The 19,362-nt window shown below is 35.9% G+C and overlaps 9 protein-coding genes across 11 annotated transcripts; 4 read left to right on the top strand and 5 right to left on the bottom strand.

The window, feature by feature from the left end:
• Positions 1-351: 351 nt before the first annotated feature.
• Positions 352-1,993, bottom strand: LOC148181239 (PSME3-interacting protein). The gene is made up of 3 exons (XM_088046898.1): positions 1,793-1,993; positions 1,635-1,733; positions 352-1,229 (listed from the first exon to the last, which is right to left on the bottom strand). Exons 1-3 carry the CDS (start codon positions 1,887-1,889, stop codon positions 685-687), a joined length of 741 nt encoding a protein of 246 aa, XP_087903024.1. The 5' UTR covers positions 1,890-1,993; the 3' UTR covers positions 352-684.
• Positions 1,994-2,655: 662 nt separating this feature from the next.
• VGAT (vesicular GABA transporter) lies at positions 2,656-6,156 on the top strand. The gene is made up of 3 exons (XM_088046876.1): positions 2,656-3,457; positions 3,549-3,915; positions 3,965-6,156. Exons 1-3 carry the CDS (start codon positions 3,044-3,046, stop codon positions 4,780-4,782), a joined length of 1,599 nt encoding a protein of 532 aa, XP_087903002.1. The 5' UTR covers positions 2,656-3,043; the 3' UTR covers positions 4,783-6,156.
• A 557-nt stretch (positions 6,157-6,713) lies between these two features.
• Positions 6,714-8,697, bottom strand: Gnpnat (glucosamine 6-phosphate N-acetyltransferase). Of its 2 annotated transcripts, none has more exons than XM_088046914.1 (4): positions 8,501-8,697; positions 8,037-8,256; positions 7,396-7,585; positions 6,714-7,344 (listed from the first exon to the last, which is right to left on the bottom strand). In XM_088046914.1, exons 1-4 carry the CDS (start codon positions 8,519-8,521, stop codon positions 7,167-7,169), a joined length of 609 nt encoding a protein of 202 aa, XP_087903040.1. In that variant the 5' UTR covers positions 8,522-8,697; the 3' UTR covers positions 6,714-7,166. The 2 variants fall into 2 exon arrangements, with proteins under 2 accessions (XP_087903040.1, XP_087903033.1); XM_088046907.1 differs by lacking the exon at positions 8,501-8,697 and adding an exon at positions 8,304-8,450.
• Positions 8,698-8,916: 219 nt separating this feature from the next.
• On the top strand, positions 8,917-12,379 carry Sec23 (transport protein Sec23). 2 transcript variants are annotated; one of them, XM_088046873.1, is made up of 10 exons: positions 8,917-9,107; positions 9,220-9,498; positions 9,550-10,229; positions 10,279-10,449; positions 10,499-10,641; positions 10,690-10,901; positions 10,963-11,163; positions 11,217-11,765; positions 11,851-11,871; positions 12,181-12,379. In XM_088046873.1, exons 2-10 carry the CDS (start codon positions 9,220-9,222, stop codon positions 12,268-12,270), a joined length of 2,346 nt encoding a protein of 781 aa, XP_087902999.1. In that variant the 5' UTR covers positions 8,917-9,107; the 3' UTR covers positions 12,271-12,379. The 2 variants fall into 2 exon arrangements, with proteins under 2 accessions (XP_087902999.1, XP_087903000.1); XM_088046874.1 differs by lacking the exon at positions 11,851-11,871.
• Positions 12,324-13,220, bottom strand: elm (calcineurin like EF-hand protein 1 elm). Its single transcript, XM_088046921.1, has 3 exons — positions 13,039-13,220; positions 12,720-12,986; positions 12,324-12,673 (listed from the first exon to the last, which is right to left on the bottom strand). Exons 1-3 carry the CDS (start codon positions 13,103-13,105, stop codon positions 12,435-12,437), a joined length of 573 nt encoding a protein of 190 aa, XP_087903047.1. The 5' UTR covers positions 13,106-13,220; the 3' UTR covers positions 12,324-12,434.
• Positions 13,221-13,335: 115 nt separating this feature from the next.
• Wdr92 (dynein axonemal assembly factor 10) lies at positions 13,336-15,511 on the bottom strand. Its single transcript, XM_088046888.1, has 5 exons — positions 14,451-15,511; positions 14,274-14,404; positions 14,011-14,228; positions 13,728-13,960; positions 13,336-13,679 (listed from the first exon to the last, which is right to left on the bottom strand). Exons 1-5 carry the CDS (start codon positions 14,732-14,734, stop codon positions 13,472-13,474), a joined length of 1,074 nt encoding a protein of 357 aa, XP_087903014.1. The 5' UTR covers positions 14,735-15,511; the 3' UTR covers positions 13,336-13,471.
• A 626-nt stretch (positions 15,512-16,137) lies between these two features.
• On the top strand, positions 16,138-16,428 carry Mocs2A (Molybdenum cofactor synthesis 2A). Its single transcript, XM_088050181.1, has one exon. It carries the CDS (start codon positions 16,174-16,176, stop codon positions 16,426-16,428), a length of 255 nt encoding a protein of 84 aa, XP_087906307.1. The 5' UTR covers positions 16,138-16,173.
• A 10-nt stretch (positions 16,429-16,438) lies between these two features.
• Positions 16,439-17,811, top strand: Mocs2B (Molybdenum cofactor synthesis 2B). Its single transcript, XM_088050179.1, has 5 exons — positions 16,439-16,683; positions 16,750-16,925; positions 17,050-17,316; positions 17,363-17,580; positions 17,626-17,811. Exons 1-5 carry the CDS (start codon positions 16,439-16,441, stop codon positions 17,737-17,739), a joined length of 1,020 nt encoding a protein of 339 aa, XP_087906305.1. The 3' UTR covers positions 17,740-17,811.
• Positions 17,736-19,187, bottom strand: LOC148181247 (JNK1/MAPK8-associated membrane protein). Its single transcript, XM_088050180.1, has 4 exons — positions 18,701-19,187; positions 18,441-18,653; positions 18,224-18,393; positions 17,736-18,176 (listed from the first exon to the last, which is right to left on the bottom strand). The coding sequence occupies exons 1-4, from the start codon at positions 18,928-18,930 to the stop codon at positions 17,890-17,892; spliced, it is 900 nt and encodes a 299-aa protein (XP_087906306.1). The 5' UTR covers positions 18,931-19,187; the 3' UTR covers positions 17,736-17,889.
• Positions 19,188-19,362: the final 175 nt, after the last annotated feature.

Below are 19,362 nucleotides of genomic sequence, written 5' to 3' on the forward strand. Positions count from 1 at the left end.
AAGGTCTCTTCGGGAGTTTATTGTAGAATAAGTATCACCTACAAACATTGTCAATGTTCTGCAAGTTCTGCTATTTCTAAATTGTAAGCAATAATTGTGAAGGTTAGGTTAAAATAAGAATGATAGGCGAAATCATAACAAAAACTAGAAATCTCTCCAGAAAATTTCAACAGCAACTGCCAGGGTAAATTAATTGGAAGTTTTGTTAGTTGTGCACTTGCGTTTAGTCAAGTATAAGTATAAGTGGTAAAAAAGCAGTAACTGTGAGAACTTCTTATGAAATAGGTTCAGTCTCTTTTATGATATAAAAGCGTCTTGACATTTACGTATCGTTAAAATAAAACCCCAATATGTAATGAACAACTTTATTGATACAAAAGTCCTTAAGAATAGTCTGGACTGAGTATACTGGAATATGCTTTAAAAAGAAACAGGCCGTTTCTTCATGTAAACATTCACAAATATGTCGAGCGAGTAATCAAAAATACTAATGAAAATATGTTTAGAGGTTTTTTTTCGTAGCTTATAATTGTACCACAATAACAATTTCATAAATACGTTCTAATACATCAAAAATTCGTGTTAAATTTAATTTCACGTCATGCACAGTCATCTAAGAAATAAACCTCCAACCTAAATATAAATCCAAGTAAAATTAAACAGTCTAAATAAATAAATATAAAATTAAGCTTCCTTTGCTTTTGTCACTATTTTCCTTCCTAGAATATCCATTTTAGAAGAGCTGTGCTCCACCTCTGAATCTGAACTATTTTCATCAGAAGTTGACTCACTGTAACATCCAAGACCTGGCAAGATTCCTACACACTTCAACCCAGCAGTAGGTGTGCCTCCTGCACTGCTGTTGGCTTCACTTTCTGTCTTCTTACTGTCGTTAGATTCAACTTTTACTCGTTTATTTTCCTCATCACTTTCATTAGCTGAACCATTACTATTCTTCCTTTTTTGAGCTTCACTTTTCTTAACAACAATCCCTTTGAGTAGTTTTTGTTGTGATGGTCTGTTTGAGACACTTTTTGGCTTGTTTACGGAAATTTCTGCTTGTAGGCGTTCCTCTAGAGACTTCTCCTGCAATGTTGCTACCCTATTTCTATAATCATTCAATTCTAGTTCCTCTTCTATTTCTTTTCTGCGATCAGCTGCTATCTTTGTTCGATCTACAAGGTCTAGAAATTCGATCTCGTCGTCATCTAGACCTTTGATCATATTTTCTGGAAAGAAACGAGTATTAAAAGAGTCAATTGATTTTAATCCTAATTTACCTTCACTCTGGTCATAATATTGGTGCAACATTGTGGCTGTTTTTATTGCTTTGTTTAAGGCACTGATTAACAAGCGTGGTATTGTTGATATGCTTGGATAAGATATAAAAGTTCTAGTAAATTCTTTTGACAGCCACAAATGTCACAAGGACAAACAATTTAGATATGCAATCCAAAACAACACAATGAAAAACTCAAATATGGTGGAAACAGAAAGCAACGTTCTTTGTCTGTCAAAATAACAGTACGTATTATTATATAACTAACCAACCAATGTAAATGTAAGGTTAGTAAATTACGTAATTACCCGTTTTTATATCTCTGATAAGTAAACGTCATTGCTTGTTTACTCACTCAATTTGTGCGCTTCTTCATACTCTAGATCCTTCTTCTGCTTCTGTTCTTGCAATCTTTCGTACAAACTTCGATGATCATACGGTTCTTCCGGCCTTACTACGTTTAAAAAAGAAAAATTGTCTCGATACGTGAAAAAGAGGTTAGATTCGATTTACCTAGCGGATCTTCAGGTTTACGCACCTGCTCCCATTCCTCTTGTCTTTTCTTTCTGGCTTCGGCTATTTCAGCCTCTGTGACAAAACCAGAGCTCATTTTCAATGATCGATTAGCGCCAGTTACTTTATTGTTTAATTATCCAACAAAAACATTGGATTTTTGACACCCTCCTGACAGGAGTCGATGACACTGGTGATAAAACGAAAAAAACTAGGTTAAGGCGGTTTTATTGAACACAAAGAACAATAATTTGACGAGAAAAAAATTTTTTACAGTCATTAAACGAAGTTTGTTTGTTTAAAGACATGTACGCGTATTTTAAGGGTAATTAAAGTCTTGCCCGTAGCTCTAGAACCCTAAATTTCAGTTTTCAGTGACTTATTGATCACTTTCATGGTACACTCTCAGAGGGAAGTGCGGACAGCATTTCAAAACTCAGGAGAGTATTCGGAAAAATTTTACACTTTCCACGAGTCTGGAGTTACGTATTTTTGTTACTTTTTATGGTGGATGATATTTACGTTGTTAAAAAAAAACAATTCAATTCAATTATGTAATTGTAATGTTTGCATTCTTACATTCTTACCTAATTTTTTGTGCCTAAGAAGAAGGTTGTTTAAAGTACGGAAAATGGCAGACTACGCACCAACATAACAAACTATCAACATCAGTTTATTACATACGAACCTTCTATTTTTTTAATAAGTGATAAAATTAATGTAAATGAATTTTTATTAATTTAATAAATCTTTGAAAGGTTTTATTATTGTTATTCCAAGTGAACAACCCGCCTCTGGGTCACAAACGCTCCCTATCGAACAAATCGCTCCATTCCGGTCCTGCGCAGCTCCGGATTGTTCGCGGAGACTGCAAATGTACCAATTTTCCGAAGGTCTACCGCCGCCAAGATGGAAATCATAAAAGTTTAATTTTTCCGCAGAATTACTTAGTAAAATACCGGATTTACCTCTAATCATGGTTTAAACGTTCGTCTCGTTGTGAAAGTGACAAAATTAGTGAAACCGTGAATGAATTCTTAAAGATTCACCAACAATTTTCACATTACTATTGATTTCTACCATTCGAACCATTTCAAACCCATAATATATCCGAAATTTGTCCATCTTGGCGGTGATCTACTTTGAAACCCCATTCGGTCTTCCATCGTTTTAAAAATTCTAGTGATAATTATAGTGAATTACGTACCAATCAGCAGTCTTCCAGAGTAGTTTATAGAGGTCGAGGAGATCATGAATCGCTTGACTAACATCAAACTGCCGCCGCTGTCCGCTGCTGTTAATGTGGCTGGACAGACCTTCCGGCAGATAATACCTGACAAATCCGGAATGAGAGCTGAACAACCTGGAGAAAGAGTTCATTTTGCTCAAACTAACCAAAACCACACGAGTCATGGAGGTACTTCGGATGAACACCACGAGATGAGTAACATGAAAACCACCAACCCCTTCAACCCATTTCTAAATATGCAAGAAACTAATCTCGAAGCAGAAGACAGTTTTAACGAAGGAGGTTACCAGAAGGAAACTCGTCAGAGTCGAATGTCCTCAGTTGATTTTTCAGAAGGGTCAGACTTTGTCGAAGGAAAAAGCGAGGTCAAAATTAATGAGTACCAAGCAGCATGGAATGTTACCAACGCCATTCAGGTAAATTAAATTTTATTGCATTTTTGGTGGATGCGCCGGGTTAATAAATCAAATTAATTGTTTTTTCTTGTTAAATTTTTATTTATTTTAGGGCATGTTTATTGTATCTCTGCCCTTCGCCGTTCTTCGCGGCGGTTACTGGGCCATAGCGGCAATGATCGGCATCGCTTATATCTGCTGTTACACCGGGAAAATCCTCGTTGAATGCCTCTACGAATTCGACGTGCAGACAGGAAAACAAGTCAGAGTGCGAGATTCATACGTCGCCATCGCCAAGGAATGCTTTGGTAAAAAATACGGAGCCCGAGTGGTCAGCATAGCTCAAATTATCGAACTCCTGATGACGTGCATCTTATATGTGGTCGTGTGTGGAGATCTAATGATTGGAACTTTTCCTGATGGCGCTATAGACACAAGATCATGGATGATGGTGGCGGGAATTCTCCTTCTGCCACTAGGTAAGAATGTAAAAATAATTTATATTAATACAAAGTGTAAATTATGCAGCATTTGTTAAGTCTCTGAAGAGCGTGAGTATGCTCTCTTTCTGGTGCACAATGTCTCATATTTTCATCAACGCAATTATCCTGGGATACTGCCTTCTCTACATCGGCGATTGGAGTTGGAGCAAAGTTAAATGGCAATTGGATCTGGAGAACTTCCCCATTAGCTTAGGCGTGATTGTTTTTTCCTACACTTCACAGATCTTCCTTCCGACACTGGAAGGTAACATGGAGGATCCTTCAAAGTTCCAGTGGATGCTGGATTGGTCCCACGTCTGGGCAGCTATATTCAAAGCAGTTTTTGGGTATATCTGCTTTCTAACTTTCCAAAACGACACACAGCAGGTTATCACTAATAACTTGCCATCAGCAGGATTCAAAGGTTTAGTCAACATATCGCTCGTACTTAAAGCTCTTCTCAGCTACCCTCTTCCGTTCTATGCCGCTTGCGAGCTTCTAGAACGAGCGTTCTTCAGAGGTAAGCCTAAAACCCCGTTTCCGACAATTTGGGCTTTAGATGGGGAGCTCAAAGTTTGGGGATTGGCCTGCAGAATAGGTGTGATTGTTTTTACAATCCTCATGGCTTGTTTCATCCCTCATTTCATGATTTTAATGGGATTTATTGGAAACTTCACCGGCACAATGTTAAGTTTTATTTGGCCCTGCTATTTTCACTTGAAACTAAAAAGAGAAGGAATGGACAGCAGAACTGTTGCATTCGATTATTTTATAATATCATTGGGTGTTCTTTTCGGTGTTATAGGAATTGTAGATTCTGGACGTGCCCTGATCAATGCATTTTCAATCGGTCTTCCATTTTAAACTGATAGTCCGTTCGGTAAGTATGGAATTTACTGCTAAACTGTCAATTCGTAAGCTTCTAGTCACAAGCGCAATAAGAAAGAGAGTTCAATTATTTACGTCTCACAAATTCCATATTTACTGAAGTTGAAGGGGAAAAATTTGTGTATTTTGTGGGGTTTCAACGAGTCTTCCATTACTTATAGTAAAGTTTGCCTTCAATGCCCTTACAAAAACAAGATTTTGAAATTTGTCTTCCACTTAGAATATCATTAAAACATTAGGTGTATATCTCAATATAGTGATTGCTAAGTATTTAAAATACGTATTACTAAAAGTTGACGGGTCATTAAAATTAGACAAATATGATTTCCGTCGCAATTATTTGCGTAGTTGGTAAGAAAATAACGAATATAAAAAATATTGCAAAAACAAAAGGAGATTAGTAATCTCGAAGTCTTTTAAAATACACAAGTACTCGACAACTAGGAGTATATTTCTCTAGAACAGAGCTCTTCTAGAGACATATAAAAAAAAACACAATTTTTAGGTATAAAGAAAAGTTTTGCGGGGTATCATTTGCAACGACCAAATTGAGTGAATCAATAGAAAAACAGAACAAAAATCAGAATTTATTACCACCTCTTCAGGACAAAATGCAACAACATTTATTAAAGAATGCATCCAACTCCATGAACTTTCAATTTAGTATCGTAAAAACTAAAGAGCAGATTCTATGCTAACAGTCTAGAACCCTCACTTTCTTTGATTTGCATTTTTTGTCTGAAATTCCTTTTTAACCAGAGATTTTACTTAAAGATTTTAGAGCTAAATATTAAATTGCCCTGGCTGCCTCAAAATTATAACTTTTCTAATATCCTTGAAATTTCATGAAAAGACCAATTTGTTTTATAATAGATAATTTTTACAACACTCAAGGATCCATTATTGTGTATTTTAAAAGACTTAAAAATTACTTTAATTTTATTGTTGATACGGATAATTTATGTTCGAACTAATTATAAAACTTCCCATATTCCAATTCCAAAGTCTTCCAAACATTCGATGGTTTGAGTAAATCAGAAAAGTTCCAGAATTGCGATCAAAGCCCTGACAATGAGGTCCAATATACGGTTTCTAAATCTCTAAAATATGATCAAGACGATGAATTGCAGCAGCGAGAAAATTAAAGTCGGATTATGTTAAGTTATTGTTATCTGACAGGGTAAAACACAAAAAAATCGCCGGTTTTCAAATCTACTGACTTTTAAGTGATAAAAACACGAGTACACTAACAAAAATATTTTGTCCCGTATTCTAACGAAGCAATAAGTCCTTTAACGACAATAAATTCAGTCAACTGCAAAGTAAATTATTTTCTACCAATTTACTTACTTAGCGAGGATCAAGATTTTTGGGAGGTTTCAACGCCGATTGTTATTTACACTGTTTATCGGCAATCGAGCAAGAGGGACAAAGCATTTCGAATATTAACGATGTCTTCCATTTAGCCTATAGAAATGTATGTCTTCCAGTATTATTTGTAACTATTTACTGTTTGTATGTGTACGTTGTAAAGATTTTGAATTGGAAAAGTCGCTGCACGGCAACATTCTGTTACGCTATGATGTACAACTTTATATAATTGTTAGCATCTTGTTACAAATTGTTATAAAATACATGTGTTAGATTAGAAAATCATTCAATTTTCGTTTATATTTCGCTCGAGCATACTATTGTACAGGAATTATTTTTACCGGCGTCCTAGACTTTTTCATGTAGACACCGCTTTCGAGTCCATAGTTTATTTTCAAGTAAATTAGTTGAATTTTTATACATATCACTACAGATAATTGTATGTAAAACATCATAGGAGTCAACTGTACAATAAATTAGTTGTAATAAATAGTTGTTGGCGAATTGTATAAAATGTGTAAAATTAATAAACCGTGGATAATCAACTTGCTTTTTATTCAAGAGAAAAAAACAGTTTGCAATACATTTTTTATTGAGACTGAAGATTAAATAAAGAAAAAGCAAATAAAATACTTGGGGAGCGTTTCCGAAGCGCTCAACACACCTGCTAATGTCACAAACCTCAAATCCGTTGCTTTTCCTTGCAGTTGCAGTTACAAGAAAAAGCAATTGCCCTTTGTAAATATCTTACATCACCTGTTTTAACGAGCGTGCACTCAACAAAAATATTGAAATTTGAACAAAAAGAAATAACATCTAACAAAACGCACTAAGTTATTGTTGCACACACTACTTTATACGTTGTGATTTATTAAAAAAAATGAGAATACTGTCGAGAATAAATCTACTAAGAGCTCTACAAAGGGTTCTAACTTCCATTTAAGCAGTCAGAGTTTGGATTTGACGTTGGTGGCATTAGCGGCTAATTGTCAGGATGGATTATCAATTTTTGGCGCATCTTCATATCGCACAATCATGGAATTGGCGTTTCCAGGTTCGAGTTTATACCCAATGGATTTGTAGAATGGTATCAAAGGATCTTTACAATCCAGTGACATTTTGTAGCATCCCAACTTCTTGGCGAGCAAACTAACAGTCAAAACAATTCTAAAAATTCGTGCTGTTAAACTGATCGTAATTTCAAGATACAATATTTACAATTTGCCCAATTGTTTGCCACGATAGGTGTTGTTGACCACAACGTCCTCCAAACGTGCGCGAAGGGCACAATTGTGAATGAATTTGAATTCTGTGACCAGAGTAGCGGCCCCAATGATTGTCTTGCTTCTTGTATCTTCAATTACTGTAATGTAGTAACCGCCAGACTGCTGCATTCTCCAGTATTGGCCTAAAAATTGTTACAAGGGTTTGAATAAATAAATAGGATATGTAAGTAACGCTGAAATATATTTCATTTCAAGAATAATCATTTCATGCATAACATTACGATAAGAGATAAAAATTCGAGGAAACTATTAAGATAAAAATCAGACATTTCTAATTATACAAGAAGGGTAATCTTAATTTATAATTTAATTTGTTAATTTTCAGAAAAAAATATTTTTTGATATCTTCAAATGAAATAAAACTTATACATTCAATCCGATTGTGTTTATACCTCCCAAAAAAATAAATATTCACTTTCTTAAGAAAATATTTCAATGTGGTTGACCTTTACAAATAGGTGTAACAACAGCCTTGAGACAAGAAAGAGGAAACAATTTAAGGTGAAACTTTTATGTCCACTTTGGGTGAATGGAACCAAAATTGAAATTTGCAGTACACTTCATGTTACTTACGTTCAAATTCAGTTCGGCTAACATTTCCCACTGCCGTCAGCTGCGTTAAGATTTGTAAATAGCCTTTATCAAAATCCTCCACCTGTAAAGGCCGCACCAAAAGCCATTGTTCTCCTGGAGCTTCATTGGTAATTGGAGGTGAAAGATAGCCTTTTATTGACCCCCAATCAAGATTTTCTAATAAAGCCGGATCAAACAAAAACTGTCTAGGATCCCAACTCTAGAAAAAAATTAGATCAGGTTTCAAATATTTAAAATACACCGCACCATTTTAGCAATAAACTGCTGCATTAAAAATGTGTGAGTAACTTCGACTTTATCTTATCATCTAATCAATATGTCGCACAAAATTCGAAGAAATTTGGCTGGTTCAAATTATTTTTGAATAAATTCACAAGTGGAAACGCTGCAACGTGTCATGCAAATTTTTAAATATTTGAATAATGAGATAAGAAAGTACATACCCGTGAATCGACCCGACCCATTTTCGATGTGAACACCGATTCCACCACGGAACGAATAAAATGCGGTTTTTCTTTAAACCATATTGAAGAAATTAGTGACAGCCTTGAACAATTCCCGTCACCGACAAAGAAAAGGTTGCTTTCACAATTTGCATTTCTGTCCAACTAATCGTTATGTAATGTTAACGACTAGGTGCATTAAGTGCTTGATAGGCTAAACCTGGAGACAACTGACTACTTTTATTTTATAATTTTTCACCCAAAGATTCATCAAAACGAAGGAATATTTATAAACTTTAATAATTATTTTGTTGAGATCTTATTAAAGAGTACAAGTCTGCCACGTCCTGCAATTTCTAACATTCTTTAAAAATACCGACATTTAAATTTTTGACATTTTAACCTAACTTTCCTATCTGACGTTTTCTTGACACTTGCCATCAAAATCTCCTAGGTGGCGCTGTTTTTTTTAAAATTGACACATTTGACGTGAGTGACGTGGATCTTGAAATGTGTACAGGTGCAAAATGTTTTACTAACTTAAATTAAATTTGGAGAAGCAGTGTTAATTTTTTATTTGTAACGCTTTGCTGAAATCTTTTTGAAGGTACGTTTTATTTTTTGTCATACTAGGAAAGTTATAGCACGGATAAACTGAAACTTTGTACGTGCTCTCCAGAATCGGTTCAATTAAGAGCGAAATTTTTTTATTTTTACAGATGGCAACGTACGAAGAATATATTCAACAAAACGAGGACCGTGATGGGGTTCGTTTTACTTGGAATGTGTGGCCGTCCAGTCGTATTGAAGCAACACGCTTAGTAGTTCCACTTGGGTGTCTTTATCAACCTATTAAGGAACGCCAGGATTTGCCCCCGATTCAATACGACCCTGTCTTATGTACTAGAAATAATTGTCGAGCCATTTTAAATCCTTTGTGTCAAGTAGATTATAGAGCTAAGTTGTGGGTGTGCAATTTCTGTTTTCAAAGGAATCCAGTAAGTTTTATTCTAATTTTTACTAATGGATTGTAATGAAATCTTCCACAGTTTCCACCTCAATATGCCGCGATATCTGAACAACATCAACCTGCAGAGTTAATGCCATTGTTCTCAACAATTGAGTATACCATCACAAGGGCTCAATGTCTACCTCCAATTTATCTCCTAGTAGTTGACACCTGTATGGATGAAGAAGAACTTGGAGCTCTTAAAGATTCCCTTCAAATGTCCCTAAGTCTTCTTCCTCCCAATGCATTGATTGGTCTTATCACTTTTGGAAAAATGGTCCAAGTGCATGAACTAGGCACTGAAGGTTGCAGTAAATCATATGTGTTCCGTGGAACAAAAGATTTGACTGCCAAGCAAATTCAGGAGATGTTGGGTATTGGGAAAGTAGCAATAGCCCAACCTCAACAGCAACCAGGTCAAATGAGGGGCCCCCAACAACAACCGCAAGCGCCTATTCCACCAGCAAGCAGATTTTTGCAGCCTATTGCCAAGTGTGATATGAGTTTAACTGATTTGATTGGGGAGCTTCAAAGAGATCCATGGCCAGTTGGTCAAGGGAAGCGCCCATTGAGATCAACAGGGGCTGCACTTTCAATCGCTGTTGGGTTGTTAGAGTGTACTTACGCCAATACAGGCGCAAGAGTAATGATGTTTTTGGGAGGTCCATGCTCTCAGGGACCAGGTCAGGTGGTCAATGATGATCTTAAACAGCCAATCAGGTATGCTTGAATCAAGCTTAGGTTTTTTAACATTAGTAATCAATTTAAGATCACATCATGATATTCACAAGGACAATGCAAAATACATGAAAAAAGCCATCAAGCATTATGAAGCCTTGGCAATGAGAGCCGCCACCAACGGCCACTGTGTGGACATATACTCATGTGCACTGGATCAAACTGGTCTCATGGAAATGAAGCAATGCTGCAACTCAACTGGGTTAGTTTAATTTCTTAAATTTTATTGTGTTCTATTTAGATAATTTCAGTGGCCATATGGTGATGGGTGATTCCTTTAACTCTTCACTGTTTAAGCAAACATTCCAAAGGGTGTTTGTGCGGGATCCTAAGAGTGAACTAAAAATGGCCTTTAATGCAACTTTGGAAGTTAAATGTTCAAGAGAATTAAAAAGTAAGTCAGAACCAGGTTAAAATTGGTTAATTTTAAACCGGTTTACAGTTCAAGGAGGAATCGGTTCTTGCGTTTCTTTAAATGTGAAGAGTCCTTTAGTATCGGACACAGAAATCGGGATGGGGAATACAGTGCAATGGAAGATGTGCACGTTGTCTCCGAGTTCTACAATTTCATTGTTCTTTGAAGTAGTAAATCAGCATTCTGCTCCAATACCGCAGGGTGGGCGAGGATGCATTCAGTTTATCACACAGTATCAGGTACCTAATACCTTCAAAAGACTTGGACAACTTTACTTATTTTATTTTTGTCCCCTTTTAGCACGCAAGCGGTCAAAGACGCATCCGAGTGACCACCATAGCCAGAAACTGGGCCGACGCAACCGCCAACATTCACCACATCAGTTCCGGTTTTGACCAAGAAGCAGCAGCCGTGTTGATGGCACGTATGGCGGTATACCGTGCTGAAACCGACGACAGCCCCGACGTACTCAGATGGGTCGACAGAATGTTGATTCGTTTGGTAAGACCGCAATTCCATTGTCTTCGCTCGTTCTGATCAAAAAAATCTTACAGTGTCAAAAATTCGGAGAATACAACAAAGACGATCCGAACAGCTTTAGATTGAGTGAAAACTTCAGTCTTTATCCCCAATTCATGTATCATTTACGTCGTTCTCAGTTCTTACAAGTCTTCAACAATTCGCCGGATGAGACGTCTTTCTACCGTCACATGTTGATGCGAGAGGATCTGACGCAGTCTTTGATTATGATCCAGCCGATTTTGTACAGTTACAGTTTCAATGGTCCTCCGGAACCTGTGCTTCTCGATACAAGCTCCATTCAACCTGATAGAATTTTATTAATGGACACTTTCTTCCAAATTCTAATTTTCCACGGGGAAACTATCGCACAATGGCGTAATTTGAAGTATCAGGATATGCCGGAGTATGAGAACTTTAGACAGTTGCTGCAAGCTCCAGTTGACGATGCACAGGAAATTCTACAAACGAGATTCCCGATGCCTAGATACATCGATACGGAACAAGGAGGGTCACAAGCTAGATTCTTGTTGTCTAAAGTCAATCCCAGTCAGACTCATAACAACATGTACGCTTATGGAGGGGTAAGTTTTTCGATTAGGATAATTCTCATTTTTTCGTTTTCCTTTTATGTTAATGTTGTTTTTGTTCCATATTTGTTCCGGATAGGCCATTCAAAGTTCGAATGCGGTACAGTAAACATTTTTATTTGTGGGTCGGGAAAGGCACTAAATTTTCGAGGCACACTGCAGCCAGTAGCACTGACTAAACTCAGGAACTCTGCTTTATCAAAACTTTACGAGATTAACATCTAACACGATTTGACAACTGTTTTTAATCCAAGGGTATCACAAATCAATGAATGGGGCAACATTTGTTTTTTAACATTCGAAAATTCTTGTGTTTCTTTTTCCAGCACTGTTGTAGGGTGTTATGGTTGTGGGCTAATTTTATTTACCTTCCGCCTGAACATTTTATTTATTGTTTTGTTTATTTTAGGATGGAGGTGCTCCAGTTTTGACTGATGATGTGTCTCTTCAAGTGTTTATGGATCATCTCAAGAAGCTTGCAGTGTCCTCAACTGCTTAATGACTTTGATTATTACCAACTATTTATTAAGTACAACAATAACAAAATGTAAATCAACTAAATATGTCTAGTTTTTGGTGTGTTACACTGCAATAAAAGGTATACTGTACATGTTCTTTTAATTACCCTTATACTATTGACTAAACAAAAAATTAAAACCACCCTTAATTCAAAAACCTAATACTCATTTTCTGTGCAACATCTGTCCTTTGCAATGCTTTGCAAAACTCTTCAAAAGAGATCATTTGATCCCCATCTTCATCAGCTTCTAATATTGTCCTCTCAGCAATGCTGGTCAACTGTTCTTCACTAATATTGGCCCCTACCATCATGTGTAAAATAGCAAGCAGTTCGTCTTTTGAAATCAAATCATCATTATCCAGATCATACATTTTAAAGGCAACTAAAAAGAGTCATCAGTCACTTTCACCCAGAGTACATGAACTTACATCTGAGTTTCTCTTCTCTTGAATTGAGTTTATTTTCTTTATTCTTTTTAATAGGCCGGAAATGAGCTAACACATGCATAAATTGTCTAAAATTAACTCTATCATTCAAGCCCTCTTCTTGAAAAAATGAATTGACAATCCTTTCACCAAGAGGATTAATTGCCAGCTCTGGAATACGCAAAAAATCGTCACGACTCAAAGTACCGCAATCTCCTCTATCCAACGACGTGAAACGTGAATATAAACGTTCTATCTGGTTGGGAGTAACTAAAACATGGAATGATTCAAATTTATAAACAATAATTTAATTACAACTTACAGCCAGTCTCCTCCTGAATTTGGGCGATTTCTTCCTCGCGCAACAATAACGAAGACCTGTTACCCATTTTTAACGAATGACAAAAAAATGTAACAATAATTAGTGGATAAAAGGTACTTTATTAAACTGATAACCTAGACGTGAACTTTGAAATGTCACTGTCACATTGACGTTTGGACCACAGGAGTTGTGGTTAAGGTCACACTGATGACCAATAAGCTTGTTTATTTTAGTACACGTGATTGTCACGCCCATTGTTGACAAATTTGAATTCAAAATTGATTGGGTTCCGAAAATCGTTTTTGGGACTTATTGAAAATATTCAAAAAGAAAGTATTGTGACAATTTGTAGTTTATTTATGTTACGACAGTGCAATCACTTTGTATATCAAATTAATCTTTATTAAAATAATTATGAATTGACGTGACAATGCTAATATAAATTTAATTTAGTTGTTATTAAAACTCTAACGTTCTGATCAAACGCTGAACATACAGATAGTCCAGTTTTCTCCGGACACCAATCAAAACTGGTAATTGGTTGATCGCTCAAAGTACTATTTTGGATAAGAGTCAGTTCGCCAGGAACTCCATAATTTATTCCATCGGCATCTGTTTCGACCCTTTTCATAGGATAATTGCTACAATCTAACCTTTTAGCATTTCTATCTACCCCTTCAATCACTCACTATTTCCATAAACACAAAGATCCTGCACCTCCCGTCGTCATAAATATTTCCCGATTTTGTGGTAAATGTTTGGCACACCAAATTGTCGAATCGTGCGCTTTTTCCACCACTTGTGCAAACCCTTTCTTTGGGTGTTGGGTGCGTACATCAAAGCAGAAGATTTTTGATTCTAAAGTGGTGGCCACTAATTTATTCATGGGAATATCTTGTCGATCAAATTGCAATGACACCACCTAAAATAGACCGTTAAAGTTAGAATTGCGTTTTTTTTTTTGGCATTGACCCCATTTTTAACGCATTTAGACCATCTCACAGACATATTTTTTAAATCGTAGAGTTTAATATCTCCGTTGTCGTAACCAGCAGCTACGACTCTTTCTTCAGCGTTGTAAGAGTTACCGAAAGCTACAGTCCAACAATCACGTCCTTGAGTGCCTTCACTCTGACAGAACTTGGCTACAGGAGTCTCTTTTTGTCGGACATCCCAAATCATCACAGCTCCTATTTCAGAATTAAAATTTTGGAGACTTGTTAATTACTATTTACCATCTTTTGATCCTGTTACAATTTCAGGTGCCCCACATCCTGCAGTAGTACCAGCTACACCATCAATGCTATTTATCACACCTTTATGCTTTTCCGTTTTGTAAACCGGAACTAGAGTGTCTTCTAAATCCCTAAAATAGACAACAATAAAGTGTTTTTATGGTAATTTGCACTTACCATATTTGAAGACGTCCACTAAAGTCTCCAGTGGCTAAATGCCGATCACGCAGACTTGAAGCATTGAAAGTTCCACATTTAAAATGATCTTTTTTTCCGAATTCTAACACTTTTTCAATTCCGTCGCCGCTAATCGAGAAAACTTCGATAATGCCGGCTCCGTTTGATTTTCCACCGATAGATACAAATTTTGCAGAGCAGGGAATCCACTTTACATCGTGGATTGTGTAGTTTAAATTTTTTTGGACATGGCAGATTATTTGGGGTCTTTGTAAAGATTCCATTGTCAAAATGACGATAATGACTAATTTTTATTGATTTAACATGTTTGTTGCCGTGGCAATGTATTATAATATAGAAAATGAAAGATTGGTTGAACGGCAATAAAAAATAAAAACTTCAGTTTTGGGGTCCATTTTCTAAGAACAACTGAATGGTGTTATGCAATGAAATACATTTTTAAGGCTAAAACCCCAAAACTGTCGGTGATTAATTTGATTATTGATTAATTATACGTCTTAGTTGTCGCAACGCCAAACGAACCGTGATAAAAAAACAAATTTTTGCGTCAGCTTCTAGAGCTTTGTCAACTATGAGTGTATGCAAAAATTTCAAAATTGTATCTTTAAAATTAAAGACAATTTTGGGAGTGAAGCACAAGTGTTGTCAAACACTGTATTTTCCGAAATTAAAAAAAAATGTTAAACTAAAACTGACTAATAAAACTTTGGTTGGTACTTTTGCTTGTTTTATACAAGTTATACCTACCTCAGTTATTTATTTACTCATTTAACGCAGAATTTCGCCCAGATTCCAAATCCGTCATCAAAATCCATGTACAACAAATAACTGAGTTATAGCCTATTAAAGTTAATAATTTTTATTTTTCAAATTTTCAATGTTCACAATGTCTCCGTCCGAAACTAGAGTAGATCGAAAGATGCGGTCTTTGCCATCGTTGTTTTTGCGTTTTTGATGCATATAGGCTCTCAGACACACAAATTTTGATGATCAAAAAAAAATCCGATTCAAACGATCTGGGATGATGATAAAATGATTAAATGTCGTTTTGTCCCAAAAAAATTTTTGAAAATTACCCAAAAAATGAAAGTTATTAAGTTATTAAGTTAAAAATATAAGTTATTAGTGTTTATTTATAGCATAATTTCAAGCTAAATCTAAAACTGCTAATTTTTTTCGTATCTCATCAATAAATAACTAAATTTTAGTCTATCAAAATTTCGAGTAGCCATAAGGCAAAAATTTGGGAGCTTCGAAAATATCGGTGCACCATGTCTCAAAAACTAGAATATATAGACATATGCTGTTTTTGCCATCGTTTTTCTGTTTTTTTTTTGCTAAACGAAATTCGAATTTTTTGTATAATCTCTGCTTCTCGCGTACTTTTGGACCAAATTCAAGTTATAAAGTACGTATTTTACGCAGATTCCATCTCCATCCTTAAAATTCACGGATAACAACAAATATTTGAGTTATGTCATATTAAAATTTGAGATAGATCCTTGGAGTATTTAAAATGGATGGTCGCGGGCGCTCGCGCCCAAGTTGACATGAGGTGAGATTGAGGTTATGGCCTTTGGCAGGAAAAGTCAATTATCTGACAAGTGGATTACGATAATAACAGTGCATGATGAAAGTACCGTTCTGTAATTAGTGTTATGTAAGCAACATCACAGTCCCAATAATAAAATGCCCATACGTAATGTTTGTCAATGTTAAAATCCTATTTTTTGCCAAATCAAGAGAAATCGTGGGCAAAAAATCTTCAACTGTCTTGCTACCCTCAGAGATTACTTACGTTGATTTATTACAGAAAATTGTGCAAGAGTACCAATTAAACGACATTCAGAAGAACATAATTCTTGCTGTCAATGAAGAGTTTTGTAACAGTGAAGAGATCATTATTTTGAAAAGTGGGGACGAAATTGCTGTGATTCCTCCTTTAAGTGGTGGTTAGAGTTTTTACAATGAATCATTTAAAATTTTCACTTGAGAAGTTAAATGTGGAGGAATTGAACCAACTTGCAGCGTCAGCAAAATGTGGGGCTATTTCCATTTTTGTGGGCACAACAAGAGACAATTTTGAAGATAAAAGAGTACTTGAGCTCGAATATGAAGCATATGAATCCATGGCTCTGAAATCTCTAGAGATTGTATGTAAAGAAATAAGGGCCAAGTGGGAAAATGTGGAGAATATAGTCATTTACCATAGGTGAGTAAAATTGTCTATTGCTTATCTATTCTACAAACATTTTAAATTTTACATATCTTTTTGTAGACTGGGTGTGGTGCCTGTGAAAGAAGCAAGCATAGTCATAGCAATATCTTCTCCCCACAGAGCAGACGCCATACAAGCAACAGAATGGTGCATAAATACAGTAAAAGAAAAAGTTCCTATTTGGAAGAAAGAGGTGTACGCCGACAGTAAACCGCAGTGGAAGGAAAATAAAGAATGTGTGTGGTCAAGTACTCATATCTAATTCAAATATTGTACAAAAGTAACGGTTGTGATCTTTTTTTGTTAATTTTGCTCCGTCATTAAATTTTTGTTTTAAATCTCGTCTTTTTCTAATTATAGCCTGTCATCCACCGAAACTGAAAAAATTTAAACTTGACTTTGAACAAAAAGTGGAAGTCCCAACAATCTCACCTCATTTAATTCAAATTAAAGCATCAAACACTGACTTAAATAAAAGAATTGAAAACTTCATGGAGAGAAAAAGGAATGAAATTAATGTTAACAACGTAAGAGAATTCTGCACTTCCAACGGGAATTCCGAATTCACCTGTGCGAGAGTGGATGCAGTCCTACAGAAAAGAAAGGATTCAAAAGGACATTTGCAAGGTACAAATAAAACCATTTATTCCCAAATTAAAACGAAAATTTACAGTAAGTCGAGTGCTCAACACGTACCACCGGGACCAGTTCACGGCTGAATATCTAATGAAGTACATTCCTCCAAATGGAATTGAAGAAAGACTCCAAAATTTGGAACTTCAGTTGAGTTTGAACACATCAGTTCCTAGAAACGTATATGTCCGCTTAAAACGACTGGAGGATCGAATGTTGCACTTGGAGTCGATTTCACCTGAATACATCAACTTTTGGGTACTAATTCTTTAAAAAAAAAAGTTACGACTGCTCTTTTTTCAGGATAAAACTCATTTATCCAGCAAATTTGTAAAGAAGAAAATATTTACTGTTCAAGAAATCGACACTCTCATTGCGGACTTGGAAAAAAAGACGAGTGAAGAAAAAACAAGTTGATTATTGAAGTTTTTATTTATATAGAAAATACCCAACCGAGTTATGTACATAATTAAAACATCTTACACATCACGTAATAATTTTTTAGCCGAGTAACGACGCGAATATGTTAATAAAACAATGTGCTTGTTTCCTCCATCACATTTATGTTTATGAAAATATATTAGGATCTGTGAATTTTGCGGTGAAAATATAAAACAGCGCTGGTAGTGGCACCAGTAATAACAGCAATGAGTGGAGTTTAGGATCTGAGAGTTGTGTGATAGAAATCAAGCCATAAGCATGGAGGCACCAGTGACCTACTAAAATTACTACATTTCTTGGCTCCACCACTGTTGTTATAATCAGTGAAGAAATGGTCTGGTTGATTTTCAGAGCAAAGTGGTAAGCACAAGAGATAACAGACAAGATGACCACTAAAATCGGGAAAGCATAGTCTAAAAAAAACATTAAAGATTTATAAGAAACTGTAATAACACCTTACATAAGAGTCCTCCAATTAATGCGTGTGTGACCACCAAAATTGGTATATAATACATGGCTGCATATATTGACATTTTGCTTTGTCTTGGAAGATATTTCCGGCACACCCAAGGCCTTATTAAAAGCATAATCGTCAAAGTTAGGGCATAGAAAATAAAAACCAGTGTATACCTGCAAAGAATAATATACTATGATCAAAACCAAGTCTTTTTACTCACAATGGATACACAGCTTCTTGTGTACAGTGAATTTTGTCCTCATAATTTGGACTTGGATTGTGAAGTAAAGTATACCAGTCAGACAAAGTCCTCACTCTGCAGCTCTGCACAGTGAATGTCCCAAACGGATGAGTAAATAACAAAGACAAAGTTCCTGAAATCAAAACTTCCACAAACGCCGTGAAGTGCAAAACTAAAACGTCTTTCTTAAAACTGAAACATTTTAAAGTCAAGCCACGGTTTTAGAGTTAATGGATTACCTTCTCCTCATTGAGACCATGTCGATAAAAAACCAGTGGAGGACAAGAACCAGCAGCACCATGAACCCCAAGTACAACCAATCGTAGAAAGTTGGGGTGTCTGTACAGGGCTCACAAATGGTGGTGGTATCATTCCAACGCCGGAACCCTCTGGGACATGACCCGCATTCGCCCAACTCACCATCGGGCAAAAACTGTCGGCCACAATACCAGCCAGGACAAGGTTGCATATTATGTTAAATTCATTCCGTTCAGATATGAAGAGGTTAGGTGCCAGACTGTTTTGACAGTTCGAATTGTTAGGTTAGGTGCAATCCATTTGTTGGATTTTGGTTTTTGAAAAATAAATCTCGGCATTGAAAAAATCGTTTTTTTTTAATATTAATATTGAAAGTCAAAACAAAGGTTTGTTTATTTTGTTAATAACGGTTGTTCAATTGAAAACATTCCATGGTTAAGATGGTGGTCGTTGGACGATACTTGCTTTTGATTGGTCATCATTTGTGAATATTTACTTGTGATTGGAGGTAATTAGGTACTTTGGAGTCAGTTGATGATCTAATGCAGACCTAATAAACCGAATTTTAGCTAGAAACGCATATTTTCGTTGTTTATAAATAATTTTTGTTTAATTTCGGTAGGCGTGTGTTAGTTTGGTGTTC

This window comes from Gnatocerus cornutus, chromosome 1, assembly GCF_029298725.1.
Source record: "Gnatocerus cornutus isolate USDA-ARS CGAHR chromosome 1, icGnaCorn1.1, whole genome shotgun sequence".
Lineage (NCBI taxonomy): Eukaryota > Metazoa > Arthropoda > Insecta > Coleoptera > Tenebrionidae > Gnatocerus > Gnatocerus cornutus.